Source organism: Drosophila novamexicana, unplaced genomic scaffold, assembly GCF_003285875.2.
Source record: "Drosophila novamexicana strain 15010-1031.04,08,12 unplaced genomic scaffold, DnovRS2.1 tig00000108-arrow-pilon, whole genome shotgun sequence".
Classification (NCBI taxonomy): Eukaryota; Metazoa; Arthropoda; class Insecta; order Diptera; family Drosophilidae; genus Drosophila; species Drosophila novamexicana.
The window spans coordinates 3,579,451-3,593,137 of NW_020824772.1; the positions used below are offsets into that span (position 1 = coordinate 3,579,451).

The 13,687-nt window shown below is 44.7% G+C and overlaps 3 protein-coding genes across 8 annotated transcripts in view; 1 reads left to right on the forward strand and 2 right to left on the reverse strand.

Annotated features, from left to right (window-relative positions):
- Nucleotides 1-628: 628 nt before the first annotated feature.
- On the forward strand, nucleotides 629-3,321 carry LOC115771695. The gene is made up of 5 exons (XM_030717512.1): nucleotides 629-1,060; nucleotides 1,471-2,733; nucleotides 2,795-2,802; nucleotides 2,879-3,006; nucleotides 3,169-3,321. The coding sequence occupies exons 1-5, from the start codon at nucleotides 629-631 to the stop codon at nucleotides 3,303-3,305; spliced, it is 1,968 nt and encodes a 655-aa protein (XP_030573372.1). The 3' UTR covers nucleotides 3,306-3,321.
- Nucleotides 3,322-3,344: 23 nt separating this feature from the next.
- LOC115771996 (tctex1 domain-containing protein 2) lies at nucleotides 3,345-4,633 on the reverse strand. 2 transcript variants are annotated; one of them, XM_030717927.1, is made up of 3 exons: nucleotides 4,165-4,633; nucleotides 3,814-4,095; nucleotides 3,345-3,764 (listed from the first exon to the last, which is right to left on the reverse strand). In XM_030717927.1, the coding sequence occupies exons 1-2, from the start codon at nucleotides 4,415-4,417 to the stop codon at nucleotides 3,836-3,838; spliced, it is 513 nt and encodes a 170-aa protein (XP_030573787.1). In that variant the 5' UTR covers nucleotides 4,418-4,633; the 3' UTR covers nucleotides 3,345-3,764; nucleotides 3,814-3,835. The 2 variants fall into 2 exon arrangements, with proteins under 2 accessions (XP_030573787.1, XP_030573786.1); XM_030717926.1 differs by having other exon boundaries at nucleotides 3,349-3,747; nucleotides 4,165-4,628.
- A 177-nt stretch (nucleotides 4,634-4,810) lies between these two features.
- LOC115757678 (F-actin-monooxygenase Mical) overlaps nucleotides 4,811-13,687 on the reverse strand; it is a 50,279-nt gene continuing 41,402 nt past the window's right edge. For 2 of the 5 annotated variants that reach the window (XM_030698011.1, XM_030698014.1), the window contains 9 exons: nucleotides 12,632-12,790; nucleotides 8,027-12,118; nucleotides 7,768-7,800; nucleotides 6,467-6,713; nucleotides 6,152-6,356; nucleotides 6,007-6,084; nucleotides 5,841-5,941; nucleotides 5,594-5,781; nucleotides 4,811-5,528 (listed from right to left, as the gene is read on the reverse strand). In XM_030698011.1, the coding sequence (XP_030553871.1) occupies nucleotides 5,523-5,528; nucleotides 5,594-5,781; nucleotides 5,841-5,941; nucleotides 6,007-6,084; nucleotides 6,152-6,356; nucleotides 6,467-6,713; nucleotides 7,768-7,800; nucleotides 8,027-12,118; nucleotides 12,632-12,790 (5,109 nt within the window). In that variant the 3' untranslated portion in view covers nucleotides 4,811-5,522. Of the gene's footprint in view, nucleotides 5,529-5,593; nucleotides 5,782-5,840; nucleotides 5,942-6,006; nucleotides 6,085-6,151; nucleotides 6,357-6,466; nucleotides 6,714-7,253; nucleotides 7,290-7,767; nucleotides 7,801-8,026; nucleotides 12,119-12,631; nucleotides 12,791-13,687 lie in introns of those variants that run through there. The other 3 variants (XM_030698010.1, XR_004017367.1, XM_030698013.1) reach the window with 3 other exon arrangements.

Below are 13,687 nucleotides of genomic sequence, written 5' to 3' on the forward strand. Positions count from 1 at the left end.
GATACGCAGACTATTTGATTGACATGGCAAAACAGTCAGATGATCCGATTAAGGCAATTTTCCACAGTGTTAACTACCCTTAGCATAGCATAACTTAGCTAAACAGGATGCTTTAGGCCTCTCCGAGCAGATGATATCGTTTAGAGTGGGGGAAGACTAAAACTCGCCATGGCTTGCGTATCGGTTGCTTCAAGTTATTCCGAAACAATCACGCGAAAGCGTCACAGCTGCCGAACACATCGATCGGATTTGATATTTGAGCCATGTGCCTCACGTTCCACAATTTCAGTTTGCCGGCAGCAATCACGGGAATCAGTTGGACAATCGGCTCCGAAAATTGAAATAGGAATTGAAAAAAAAAAGAAGCGAATTGGATGCGAAAATGTGTGAAACGCGATACGATTGACAGTTGGGAAAATTACAGAACCTTGAATTCGAGCTAACCATTTCCAATTAGAGGCGAAAATAATGCAATTCATGAGCACGCACCGAATTTGCCACATTTTTTGCTAAACGGACTTCATGCTTCAGTTGCATCTGGGAATTATAACAAAAAAAAATCAAACAAAAACAGTTAAGGCGATTATCAATGTGCATTTATATTAATTTGAGCAAGGTCAGACCCATCATGACCTCTGCCACACGCCTGCTATGCCGCTTGGCCGGGCTCTTGTTGCTGTTGTTGCCCTGCCACGCCCACTATATACATATCGATCACGAAGAGTTTCGCGCCAGTGGGTTTCCCCATCCACCGCTGCCACCAGCGCCGTTAACGCCGCTGGAACTGGAGCATCTGCCACAGGTGCTGGCCAGGCAGCTGACACCAGCCGAGGTCATGGTCGATCTGACCAACGATCTAACCCATCGGCTGCTCCACTACCATTCCATACTCAATCGAAATAACTTTGCGTTCTCGCCCACCGCCCTGGTCAGCGTGCTGGTGGCGCTTTATGAGGGTTCCTCAGCCAGGAGCGCCTCAGAGCTGCGCAATGTGCTGCAGTTGCCCAACAATCGTGACGTCATACGTGTTGGTTACCGCGACATACACCGACGGCTGCGGGTGAGCCCTTCCCCATGAGTAGTTTATAGCTTCCCCAACCGAAATTTATATGCATCGTTAAACACACTTTCGGGTCTCTACTCCACTTCACCACATTCCCTCCAACGTGGATTACACTTGATTGATAAAACAAATTACAAAGCATACCATGTCGCAGCGCTCTGGGTCAGATATATGTATATTGATATCAATAGATCATATGTAATTGTGCCCCAGGCCAAATCAACTTATCGACGCTCGAAATGTGACTGAAAACACTCGCAAAGGTTTATTGACCCCAATCGTTAATCCAATCCAAACAATCTGCAATGAGTGGTCGAATTTTTTGGGCATGAATAGAATTAATAATTGATAGTCGTTTAACGGATACTTTTGATAGGCATTGTTTGTTGTAACTCAATTATTTCCAGACATATTTCTTCGGTTCCGATAATCCTCTCAAGGGCCTCAGCTTGAGCAGGAGCAATGTAACTGTACTCAAGGACTTTGAGACTGTGCTTATGTTTTATGGCTACGATCTGAGTGTTGATATGGCTTCCTCCACGCCAGCAAATGTCACAGAAAATGCAGATATGGCCAATAGCACAATGGCCAGCAATGCAACGGCTGAGGACATGCAGGCTGAGACCAGTACGCCCAGTGACACCGACACAACAACAACAGAGCTACCCAGCACAACAACAAGCACTGAAGTAACCACCATCATACCAACAACAACGCCAACAACCACAACCACAACGGAGGAGGCAACAACTACAACAGAAGCGGAAACCAGCACGACTGAAGCAGCTGAATCTGCCACCTCTGCCGAAGCTGCTGAGCCTACAGCTGAAGTTGCTGGCGAGGATGAGGCAGCAGAACTGGTGTCCGCATTTGTAGCTGAAGAGGACGCCGAACCGTTTCTCCGCATACAAAAGGCCCGTGTCTCACGTTTGCCCACAAGCAAGTTGCAGGCGCCGCTCAAGCACTCCAATCCCATTACGCCCAAGCCCAGCTATCTGCCCAGCGCACGCATTGCCGTTATGCCCATGATGGCGCGCCAAATGACAGCGCCCATGCAAAGAAAGACAACGACAACGTTCGGCGTACGTCAAGTAATGTCCACAACTGCAGCAACGCCGGTGGCAAGAAATGCTCGCAAATCGAATGGGTCCCGCCATAAGCGGCACGTTTTGGGCTACAAGGACCTGGACGCTAATCTCTTTGTGGCGCTCTTTAGTCCACATGCGCCGCATGGACCACCGCATCCTCTGCCCATACCGCCGACAGCTGCCTTTGCGCACATTACCAACGACTTTGAGCCGCATTACATCAGCGAAGGAGGGGCGGAGACCAAAACGAACTACAATACGGATGTGATTAGCCATGTGTTTTATCTAGGTAGCCAGCAGGTTGTGCACACCACCTTCAAAGTGTACAATGCGGTGCTGTATTACAAATACTTCGAGCATCTGAAGATGAGCGTGCTGGAGCTGGAGCTGGATACACCAGAGTATAATTTGATGATACTGCTGCCTGATTACCACATGGACATTGTGGCTGCCGCCGCTTCGCTGAAGTTAGGACCAACGCTGCGTCTGATGCGTAAACAGCTAAAGCCACGCTGGGTGCAGGCTATCATTCCGGACTTCAAGCTGCACGGCACCATGTTCCTGACCAACGATCTGCAAAATGTAAGCGACTATGGAGGATCCTTAAACAGATTATTCATTTGCTTCACTTGTTGTCTTGCAGATGGGCATGTAAGCAGACTGCGCCGCTTTTATGGATCATTTGGGCTCGGACTTTTACTGTCTGCATAATTCTTTCTCATTGCAGCTGTGATATATTCGAGCCGAATCGCGCCGATTTTCGACCCATGACTGATGAGAAAGGCGTCTATGTGCGACACATTGAGCAATCGATTGATGTCAACATTCGAACGCATCCCATCCATCAACTTAAACGTAAGTAGCTGCTGTATTGCAGCATTGCAGCACACCCCGACGCATTGAAGCGCAACGCATTAAAGATAGAGATCGAGGTGTTAGCCAGCCCCACCTGCAACTTCGATTGCAGCAGCAGCAGCAGTAATAAAAATGTGCAATAACTATTTCCTTTTTGCTCAGGCAACTCTGGCGCCCAAACGAAGCCTATACAGATCTCTGTTAATCATCCGTTTCTGTTTTTCATCATCGATCGTGACTTAGACGTGGCGGTAATGTCGGGCCGCATACTCAACCCGCTCAATGTGCGCATACAATGAGCCGCAGGCACTGGTGCACAACGAAGGTCAACGAATGGACAGCATTGAAAGTGAAGTTGGGAGCAATGTTCGCTTCCTGGTGCCTGCCTAACATACATACATGCAAAGTTGTACAATTTCAATGTAAATAATGCAATTGTTTTCTTTTATAAATGATTCTCACTTTTTCTAAACACAATTGTTGTGTGCTAATGTCTGTGCGTTTGTTATAAATAAAATTGTCTACGTGTATGTACGTAAGCAAGCGCTTGGATAACTATAACATATCTAAATTTATGGCAAATAACCGAAATAGCAAGGTGCCAGAAGGTGATTAAACTTAATGGCCATCTCCACCTCTTTCTTGCGCCAATGTAACTAGTCAAAGATTATATTATATAATATAATTAAGAAGCTACCTTCGCATATGGATCCAGCTGCCAGCTTTGGTATTTATAAATTGCTGTAATGAAAAGAATCCTATAAATTAGGCCATTTAGCATATGATTAAACCAAGCTCACTGCTTACCTGTTGTTTGCCCAGCTCCACTTCAGTACTGATACGTTCCGAATACGGTGCACACGCAAAACAGGCTCGTATTACTAAACACCTCCGTAACGGACGTGTCGCAGTCACAATCCCAACAGCAGCGGGATAAGTAGGTGGCACCGGCGCCCAGCTCCTGGCCCATCATCACCTGCACTACGTGCTTATAACGCTTGACTTTGGGACTCGCAGCAATCTGTTGATTCACTTCGTCGGCTATTTCACGCGCCCAGATTTTGGCAACGTCCTTGTCGTATATTTTGTCTGCAATGTTATGGGTTGCTTAGCGACACTTGTTTGTCTTTTGACGCTGTTCGATTTGTACACACTCACCCTTAAGTTTTTCAGCCATTACGCTGTTTATGATGCTTTTTACGATTGGCAACGGAAAAGATTCCCCAAATGCTGGTCGCATACTGTAAGCCGCGGGCTGGCCTGCCGGTTCATCTTCCATCTCTGCATCCGCGGATAGCTGCGCAGACGCAAAGGGTGTCTGTTTTTTATTCTGCGAGTTTGAGTTGCTTGCTGTTTTTGGAATTGACCCCTCGGGTACAACAGAATTCTTGCTTAGCCTTTCTTCAGGCATTTTTGTCCAATTTAAGAAAAAGATTACAGTTTATACTAACGACAACAGCTACTTTTAAAGTTGATTTCTATTAATAAATGTAGCAAAACCGCGATTATTGGATTTTTATGTTTCTTAATAGAGATGGGTATTTGCATTTTCATGCCCTCACGAGAATAATCGATCAATTTATCGATTGTGAATGCGATAGTGGAGCTGCCACACTGTGCAGAACTGTGTTGGTTTAATTAAATGAGTCCGTTACTCACAATTCATAAAATCTTTATTGTTTTAAATAAATCAAAAAATTACATAATAAATTCGATAAATATGTTGGTTAAAGAATATAAATAATATTACATAATAATTTAAATCATTTGTAGTATACAATATATGTTTGCTTTGCTCTTCAATATATTTATATATACGCTCGTATTATACATATGAATATAAATATGTATAGAAAATATTTGTGTGTAAATCTTTGTGTTCACTTTGATTTAGTTTGGGCAGCATATTACATGCAAAAATAAGTGACGCTCACGGTTCAAACAAATGAAAAGTAGACTAATATGTTGAAAAATAGGCGCGCACATACAAATTAAAATATGCTAATCAAGTCGACACAAATACACCATTTATAATTGAACAAATGACAAACAATTTGCACATACATTTTTACGTAACACAGTTAACTTATTACACAACATGATACAACATACAAAGATCAGACAGTACATCAAATTGTTTTGTAGGGCTGCAACAAATTGAATGACTAAAATTTTTGTGTATAATATGCTCGAAACTAACTGAACATAAAATTTGATTACGTTTTGATTAATTAATTTGTTTTTGTTTTTGTTTTTTTATACAATAATGTTGCGCGTTTCTTGAAAAATATCTTCAGCGACCATCCTAGGTTTTTATAAACTATTCCACCAAAGTGTTCACTCGGTGTTTATTTTGCTCGTTTATCGTACAGCTCATGTTTTTTAGCATCGTTATATTTTTTTTGTTATAGTTATAGTTATAGTTTTTGCTTTTTGGTACATTCTGCTTAAGTATTTAGGCGTAAAAATCCTTGCCAGAACTCGTAAGCCAGTAAGCCCCAAGGCAAGTTTAAAATTCAAATCTGTAAGTGTATTAAATAATTCGTTTAGTTTGCTTGGAAATGGGCCCGGGTGTCTTAAGACTTGCATTCGATTCTCCCTGTTCGTGGGATTCTCCGGTTAGTGTAATACCCGCTTCCATTGAAGCAGTTCCCGCTGCAGATAGGTCCACCTGTGAGGCAGTTGGTCGTAATGCCGCACGCTTAGCCACAATTTCCAGCATCTCATTGAGTATTGCACCCTCAGCGGCCACATCTGCGGAGCTCTTGTCCAGTTCTATAAACAATTCACATATATTAACTAAATGCAGTTTGGAAATTTAGCTTGGAACTTACTATTGCAAGACAAGCGTAAATTAAGCTCCTCTTTTAGCTGCGCATGTCGATATTCAAGTTGTAGTTCCTGTTGCCTTATAGTCAGTTCTTCATCACGTTTTCTATATAAACATGTTCTTTGTTAGACGATTCCCTGGAGGATTTGCATGGATTAATCCATACTCACTTCAGTGCTGTGATATTGCGCCAAATTTCCAAAAGTTCCTTTAAAAGCTTCTCGTCATTGTCCTTACTCGTATCCAAACTTAAAAAAAAAAATTGTTTTTATTGTAGACATAATCTTTAAACTTGGGTCTTACTGCTACACTCACTTTTCATAGTTGTGCGCCTCGCCCCGCAGGGCCTTCTCAATGAGCACGCCTCGTGCCTCCAGTTCCTTTAATTGCACCTCGATCTCCTCCTGTTCGCGCTGTATTTCTTGAGCGATTCGCAATCGCTTGAGTTCAGCTTGTCGTGAAGCCTTCGATATGGCACGTTGCTTCTTATGCTCTCGTGTCTCGTTAGCGTTGCTCTCATCTAAATAGGATATATAAATATACACAAACAGTTATTCGTTCTTAAATCTTATCACGTGGACAGATAGACAAGGAGTTAGGAAATGTCAACGTAAAGTGAGAGCAACAAACCATCAGATCTTTGATAATTCAGTGGCAAAGGCGGTATGGGTGGCGGAGTCTGGTCATCCAGGGCATTCGCTGCGGCCAGATGATGGGGCTTGTGTATATAGAGCTGCGGGCTGGACGATGAGAACGATTCGGTGTTCGTTTGCTTTCGGTAGCGACTGTTGTTCGTTGTGTTGAGGTAATCTTGGGATTGTTTCGTTTGTGTTGTGCTTGTTGGCAATGTTGCGTTGTTTGTGATCATATCCTTGTCCTAATTTTGTGTTGCATTGAAATGTATTTAGTTAAAAATTAAATGTGTGTGTTGTATATTTTGGGTTTGCAGCCATGGCGAAAAAGAAACATTCCAAGAATAAAACAAGTTTCAGTTTTCAGTTAAGAAACAATTATGATGTTATTAACAACTAAATTATAAAACAAGCGTGCTTCAGTATTCAGGGAGAGCTCAATTGGAATATGTACCGTAACCAAGAGGGCCACACCAAAAGTCCAAAAACCAATTCATGCAACATGAACTTAAGCTAAATATTTATAAAAATGAAAAAGCTTTCAACGACCCAAATATCTTCCGTATAACTAAGACTAAACCATTAAACAATTCTTAAAAACTAATCGGAAAATAATAAAACTGATTTTAATTAACCAAAAACTTAACAAAAATAAAACGTAATAGTAACCATTTTAATCCTTAGTCAAAAATATAAATATAATTATCTCAGCCTACACAGCAATATGTGTAAAACCCAAAATAAAAAAATATATATACTAAAAAAACGAATCAATTTAAAGGGTATCAGGCAAACTTAAATTACGACTTAAATATTTTCAGCTGCAATTGTGAAAAGAAAACGAATAAAAAAATAAATATAAAATGCTTTCAAGCATAGTTAGTAAATAAAATAAAAAATGATGCATAATAAGAAAGCCATTTAAATGAACCTTGGTCAATATTATTACGAAATATGAAATGTCACAAATTATTTCCAAATAAGTTGACACAAAAATATGAGGAAATGGAAAACGAATGAATACCCTTGCGGAGAAATTTAACATATTACTCAAATGTCGACTAGATCAGAAATGAATCCGATCTGAACTGAACTCAGTTTCTAGTTTTCAACAGTTAAAAACTTGATAATTGCACATAGTATGGGTTTTAGTTAATACGTGTGTAAAATAATTAAGGTGCTGAAATTAAAATACATATAAAACTCATGCCAAACGTTTAATCAAATACTAATGAATGATAATTTCGAGATAAATGACAATGGTGCTATATAGTATTAGGTATGTAAAAATGTTCTTACACCAAAACCGAAATTCCTCAGATCAAAGCAAGACTGCAAAATGTTGATAAAAGTTTAGTTTATAAATGAAGGACATAAATAGTACACCGCACACCAATAGTATTTAACAGCCAAGATCTTATAGCTATAAAGCTTCAAAATGATGAGTCACGGCAAGATTTTAAATGTAGTACAATTACTTTATGCATTTTTTTTGGACTCGAACAACAATTAATCACATTTAGCTTGATGTGATGTGAAACATTTTGATTTGACTTACCTTAGACTTCTCTTTCGACTTGGGCGAGATGCGGAAGCGACTGAAGACGCCGCCGCCACCACCGCCGCTGCCTCCGTCGGAGATCGTGGGCGTGCCGCTGCTGCTTGTGCCCGGACGCTCTGCATGCTCAGAGTGGCTGGCAGCTACAGTGCCGCCCATTTCCTTTGGACTGCTGGAAGCCGAGACCGTTGTCGAGTGGGTGTTGCTCTTGTGAAAGAAGTTGGACAGCGATTGTATAAGGCTTTTGCGACGCTCTGGATCCTTGTGCCTTTTGCTGGTTTTGACTTTCAGCGGCTTATCTTGTGCACTGGCCGCCAAGTTGGGATCCGAGGTAAAGTCAGCCGCCTTGGCTTGCTGCACGGCATCGCTGTCCAAGCACAGCTGCTGCTGTTGGCCGTGGCTGACCATGTAGGCTAGATCGTTCACGCTCTTGGAGGCGCTCATTTTCCTAGCACGGGCTGTAAGGTCGCTAGAGAGTGCCTCCTGCTGTGTTGCCTTGATGGCGCTGTTCTGATCATATTGTAAACGCTTGCGCAGCAATTGCATCTTCTCCTCGGGGCTCAGGCCTAGTTCAGTGTTCGACTTAAGACGTGCACGTGCTCTCGCCTCGCTGCGCAGATTTTCAGTGGAGGCCGAGATGCTTACCTCGGCGGCTTGCTCGATTTGTCGTTGACTTTGACCATGATTACCGTTGCGATGCGGACGCACTGGCGCAATGGGCGTTGTAAATTCATCCATCTTGCCGTAGCTGAACGAGGCCGTCTTGCTGAGCTTATGACGCTCTAGCAGATTTAATTGTTCAGCGTCTATATGCTCGCTGAAGGGACGCGATTTGTAGAGGTCCGAGCTACGCGTCGCTGGCTGCGCTGTACGGTAGGGCGAAACATATGTGGCAGTTGCAGATTTCTGTAGCGCATTTGGCTGTTTGTATATGTCACTTGTTTGATAGCCTGGCCGGCGGGGCAGCTGTTCGGCTGCCGTCGAGGCATGGTAGTGCGCCTGGCTGCTGCAGTTGGCATCGATGGAGCTGCTGGCGGCGGCAAGTTTGGGCGTGGGGCTCAAGCTGGAGCCGCTGGCATATCCACTGGTCAAGAGGCTGCGCTGTCGGCTACGATGCAGACGCTTCTCGGCGTTAAGCTGTTTCTTGGACTGCAGCTTATCCATGACCAGATCGTGTATGAGATCCTTTTGCTTGGTGCGCTCCTTGCTGATCTCCTCCAGCTTGCTATTAAGCGTTGGTATCTCAGGTACTTTGCTCGCCGAGCTGCTGCTCCTGGGTCGCATGCTCACAGCCGTGCCGCACTCGCCTCCTGTCCTTTGTGCATCTGCTGCTGCTGGCGCCTGCAGCACATTGGTAGTTTCTATCACAGTTGGCTGCTGCAGATTGGGCGCCTCGCCCTTGGAGCTCTTGCGTCGCTGTGTGCTGATCTGTGAGATGCGCTGCTGCAGCGCACGCACATACTCGAATTGGATCTGCATGTCCTCATCCGTTTCCTTGGCCAGCACAGCGGCTGGCGTTGAGCTGCTGCCACTACTGTTGGTGGTGACTGTGGATTGTGTGGTTTTCGGTTGCTGCTCGGAGCTACTTGGCGTGGAGGCGTCCGCCTTGCCCGTGGCTAGCAGCGAGGCGAACTGATCAAGAACTTGCGGCGATGAGGTGTCTAATGGACTAGTGACCACAGTAAGCGCCTCGCTTTCCTCCGTAGTGGTTGTGGTGGGTTGAGTCTGTGATTGGACCATGCCGCCTAGGCTGTCCTCGTCCAGTTCATTCAGCGTGCTGGAGTCCGTCAGAGATTGCGTCATTGCTGAACTGCTGGGCAAGCGGGGCGCCTCATTGACCGGTGTCTTGGCATCATCGTGCATTATGTAGGCGCCCTGCTCAATATAATCGATGCCCAACTTCTCATCGCGCTTGGTCACCAGCGACTGCAGTTTAGTCTGCCCAACTGACTTTGCGTGTATCTTCTCCATGCTGGTCTTCTGCTTGGGCACCGACTCGATGTACTCCATGTAACCTCGATTGTGCAGCAATGCAGTATTGGTCGCTGAATAGGCCTCGGCGCAGGAGCCCTCGGAGCCGGTATCCATGAATTCGATGTCATCAATATCAATGGCATGGAGTATGCCCTCCATTTGGGCGACCGGCGCCTGCTTGGCCAGTTCGTGGAGCACCTCGCTGCTGCTTGGCAGCTTGGTTGCCGCGCTGCGACGACGCTCCTTGCGCCGTTTCATGGTGCCCTTATTGGAATTGATCACGAACTCCATGTCCACAAAATTCTCCGAGATGCAATCATCAGCCGTCCAATCGGAGAGCTCTGTTTCGGTTAGCACCTGACCGGTGCCCGTGGGCTCAGTTTCCGAGTCAGAGCCGCGGGAATTTATATCACCTGTGGGCGTTTTGTCGCTATCATGCTGCGTAGGCGTGGTTGGCGTGTCTGGCGTCTTGGCCGCGCTACTGCTCAAATTGAGCGTTATTGGCTTTACCGCCTGGCTGTGTTCCAAATTCCGTTCTACAATCAACGGCAGATTCTTCAAGCTTTCGATTTTGTTTTCATTTTTGCTGTCGAATCTCAGCTTGGGTGGTCCCATTTCGGGCAGTGGGGGTGGCTGGTGTTCAGCCTCAATAACTGTACACTCGGCCGGCTCCGGAGTAGCTGTCACCGGCTCAACATCCACCTCGGGCTCATCTTCCAGCTCGCTTGTCTTTATCGCTGGCGCCAGCGGTACAATGACGCCAGCTGGCATATCCAGATATTTGACATCCTCTGGATCTCCAATATACTTGCCATTCACAATCATGAGGCTGTCCACCTGCATGAGGGCACCGCTGCTGTCGTGCACTTCCACACGCGGAACGTTGTGCTTGCCGCCTGCCGTCTGCGTGTCCGGACTGGTCGTAGACTCCAGAATATAATGCTGTATATCTTCGATGCTAGAGCTACCTGAGCTGGAACAGCTGGTGGCGCTGCTGGCGGTAGTGGACATAATCTCAGACTTGGGCTTGGTCCATGGTATATTGGGCACTTGAATTTGCAGTGTGTCCTGCTCGTACTGCTCCTGCTCCAGATCGTTTGTCTTCTCGGGAGAGTCGCGCTTTTCCTCGTCAGATTGACAGAGCAAGGATTGTTGCTCCTCTGAGTCAACTACGCCGGATGCCTCCTTGTCTGCTTTGATATCACCAAGTATATCGGGTATACACTCCTTTACATCCATGGACACATCCGGTTTGATGACCTCCTGCTTCAGCTCAATTAACTTATTGCTGTCTGGGATCTGAGCAGGTACCTCCACCAGCTCCGTGCTGGCATCGCTAGCTTTCTTTGGTGTCTCCAACACTGTGAGATCAATGAACGGCACCGGCTTCTCGGGTGTCACCAGATCAATCACCTCGAGGACAGTTTTGTTATTGGTCGGCGTTGTTGGTGATCCTTTCTTGTTGTGCTGCTCCATTAACGTGGCATTGACCGCATCCGTGTACTCCATGCCCTTGTTCAGCTCGTTCTTGCTGTTGACAAATACGTTCTCCTTCTCGTTATCCGTGGAGTTGCTCGACGGAGCCTTCTGAATCTTTAGCTCCACACGCAGATCGTTGATCACATTGCTGGTAGCCGAACGCATCAGCTCATTTTGGGCATTCTGGGCATTGTCGCCCAGCTTGGTGCGATCCAGGAAACTACGCATAGCCGCACTGATATCGCTACTGGGATTCAGAAGCTTCTGGCACTCGGAGATGTTGGACTGGAAGCTGCGTATGCGCGAGTCCAGGACCGAGGTGGAGCCTGACTTTTGTATCTTGTTGCCATTGGCCGGCTCACCCAGCAGATAGCGTTTTTTTAGTTCCAGGCTCTTCTTGGAGGCAATGCCCTCGGTGCTGGCCGTCTTATTCAGCAGATAGTCACCAGGTCGTGGATTCTGCAGCGGTGCTCGCTGACTACCAATTAGAAGTGTTGGATCCACCTGAACCAGGGGCTTGAACTGTGGCTGCGCTGGCTGCGGCTGGTATTTTTGCAAATAACTACCGCCCTTTTCGCGCGACGCCAGCTGCTTCTGATGTAGGCCAGATGCACTGGTTGTGATCACACTGGACTTGATCTGGAATGCAATGATATATATGTTTACAGTTTATTGGCATATGTGTATAAAGTGCTGACCATTGAACATCTTTTAAAACATCTACATCTACACATGTACTTACAACACCAAAAATTCAATATTCAATTACTTTTCAGATAATTTTCCGATCATTTTCAATTTTTCTGTGCTCTAAGATGCAATTCAAATGTGTGCATATACCAAAAGTTAAATTTTGTAGAAAGTAAAGAAGGTAAAGTATTCTTGATTTGTATTAGTTATAGAAGAGCCTAAATCTAGCTCTTATATTCTGCCAGCTATGTTTTAAACACAAAGGGGCTAACAATCGATCCCGGATTTCTAAAAACCGGAGGAACTAAGTTACCATAAATATAAAATACATTTGGATTGCATATTTACATATAGATATCTAGCTCTAATAGTCTCTGAGATCGACTCAGCTTTTGATGTCGATCAAAAATGTATTTATCCTTAAATGTCGTTGATATCTTTCAGTACAATTTATTTCTTTACCTGAACTTTTGTGGGTTTTCTTAGATGTGTATCGTCAATAAAGATTTTTGGTGCCTGCCGTATGATCTCGTCATTGTCGAACTCTGAATCGGTGGATATTTCTGTTGCAGAGTTAAGCTCAACTTCGTCGGGCGATGTGCTCTCGGATTCGGTTTGTACCTGTAATTAGAGCCATTGGCCAAAATAGTTTAATATCTTGATGATCATGAAAAACAAATACATTAAACAGTGCAAAAAACGTTTAAAAAGAAACATATAAACAAAAAAGCATTAAAAGCTGTAAAGATCAGCAAGATCCCAAGTCCGGCAGTATATTTATTTTTATCACTTGGATTATCAAACATGCTTAATTAGTCAGAGCTCGGATTGTGGTTGGTATTGTTGTTAGGTGAATCAGCAGCAGCAGGGGCAACAGCATCAGCGGCAATGGCAGCAGCATCATGCCTTTAGGTACGATCCAGAAAGGTATATACGAATAAAAAACGAACGAAACACAACGCATATTCGGGGGACATGGGTTAGATCTGGCATTAGTGTTTGTGGGCTTAGGACGGGTTAGGGGCACATACATTGACTGGACAACAGAGCGAACGGCACAACAATTTCGACTATATATGGTTTTAGAAACTACAAACTTGTTTTTTTTTTGCTCGGGCTGCTCAGGGGTTAGCGCAACATTTCGTGTACAATTTTGATTGAATTTACCTTCATAGATCGTACCCAGACGCTTTTAAAACGAATTGGCTAACAAAGTTGTTACTCTCTCTCTCTCTCTTTTTCTTTCTTTCATCTTATCCACTCAACAAGATCAGGACAGACTTGGCTTAGTTGTAGGCTTGGCAGACAGGCAGGCGGGCTAGCGTTGGGTTGTTTCGGTTGATTGGGAAAACGTTGTGCGGACTGAGCCTGGTTTGGGAACCAGGTTTTGGCCCACATAATATCCTAGCGTGTTTTTTTGTTGGGTTCTTGGGTGGGGAAAATAGTTTGTTTGGGGGTCATGTGTTGGTTTCGCATTTGGCTGAGGTCTAGAGTTCGATTTGGCCTCAGTATAGATAA

Excerpts from the sequence above, each read along its gene's own strand:
- LOC115771996 (XM_030717927.1), bottom strand. The coding sequence starts at position 4,417 with ATGCCTGAAGAAAGGCTAAGCAAGAATTCTGTTGTACCCGAGGGGTCA. Across the intron at positions 4,096-4,164 it reads AATGGCTGAAAAACTTAAGG|ACAAAATATACGACAAGGAC; the intron begins GTGAGTGTGTAC and ends ATAACATTGCAG.
- LOC115771695 (XM_030717512.1), top strand. The coding sequence starts at position 629 with ATGACCTCTGCCACACGCCTGCTATGCCGCTTGGCCGGGCTCTTGTTG. Across the intron at positions 1,061-1,470 it reads ACATACACCGACGGCTGCGG|ACATATTTCTTCGGTTCCGA; the intron begins GTGAGCCCTTCC and ends AATTATTTCCAG. Across the intron at positions 3,007-3,168 it reads TCCCATCCATCAACTTAAAC|GCAACTCTGGCGCCCAAACG; the intron begins GTAAGTAGCTGC and ends CTTTTTGCTCAG.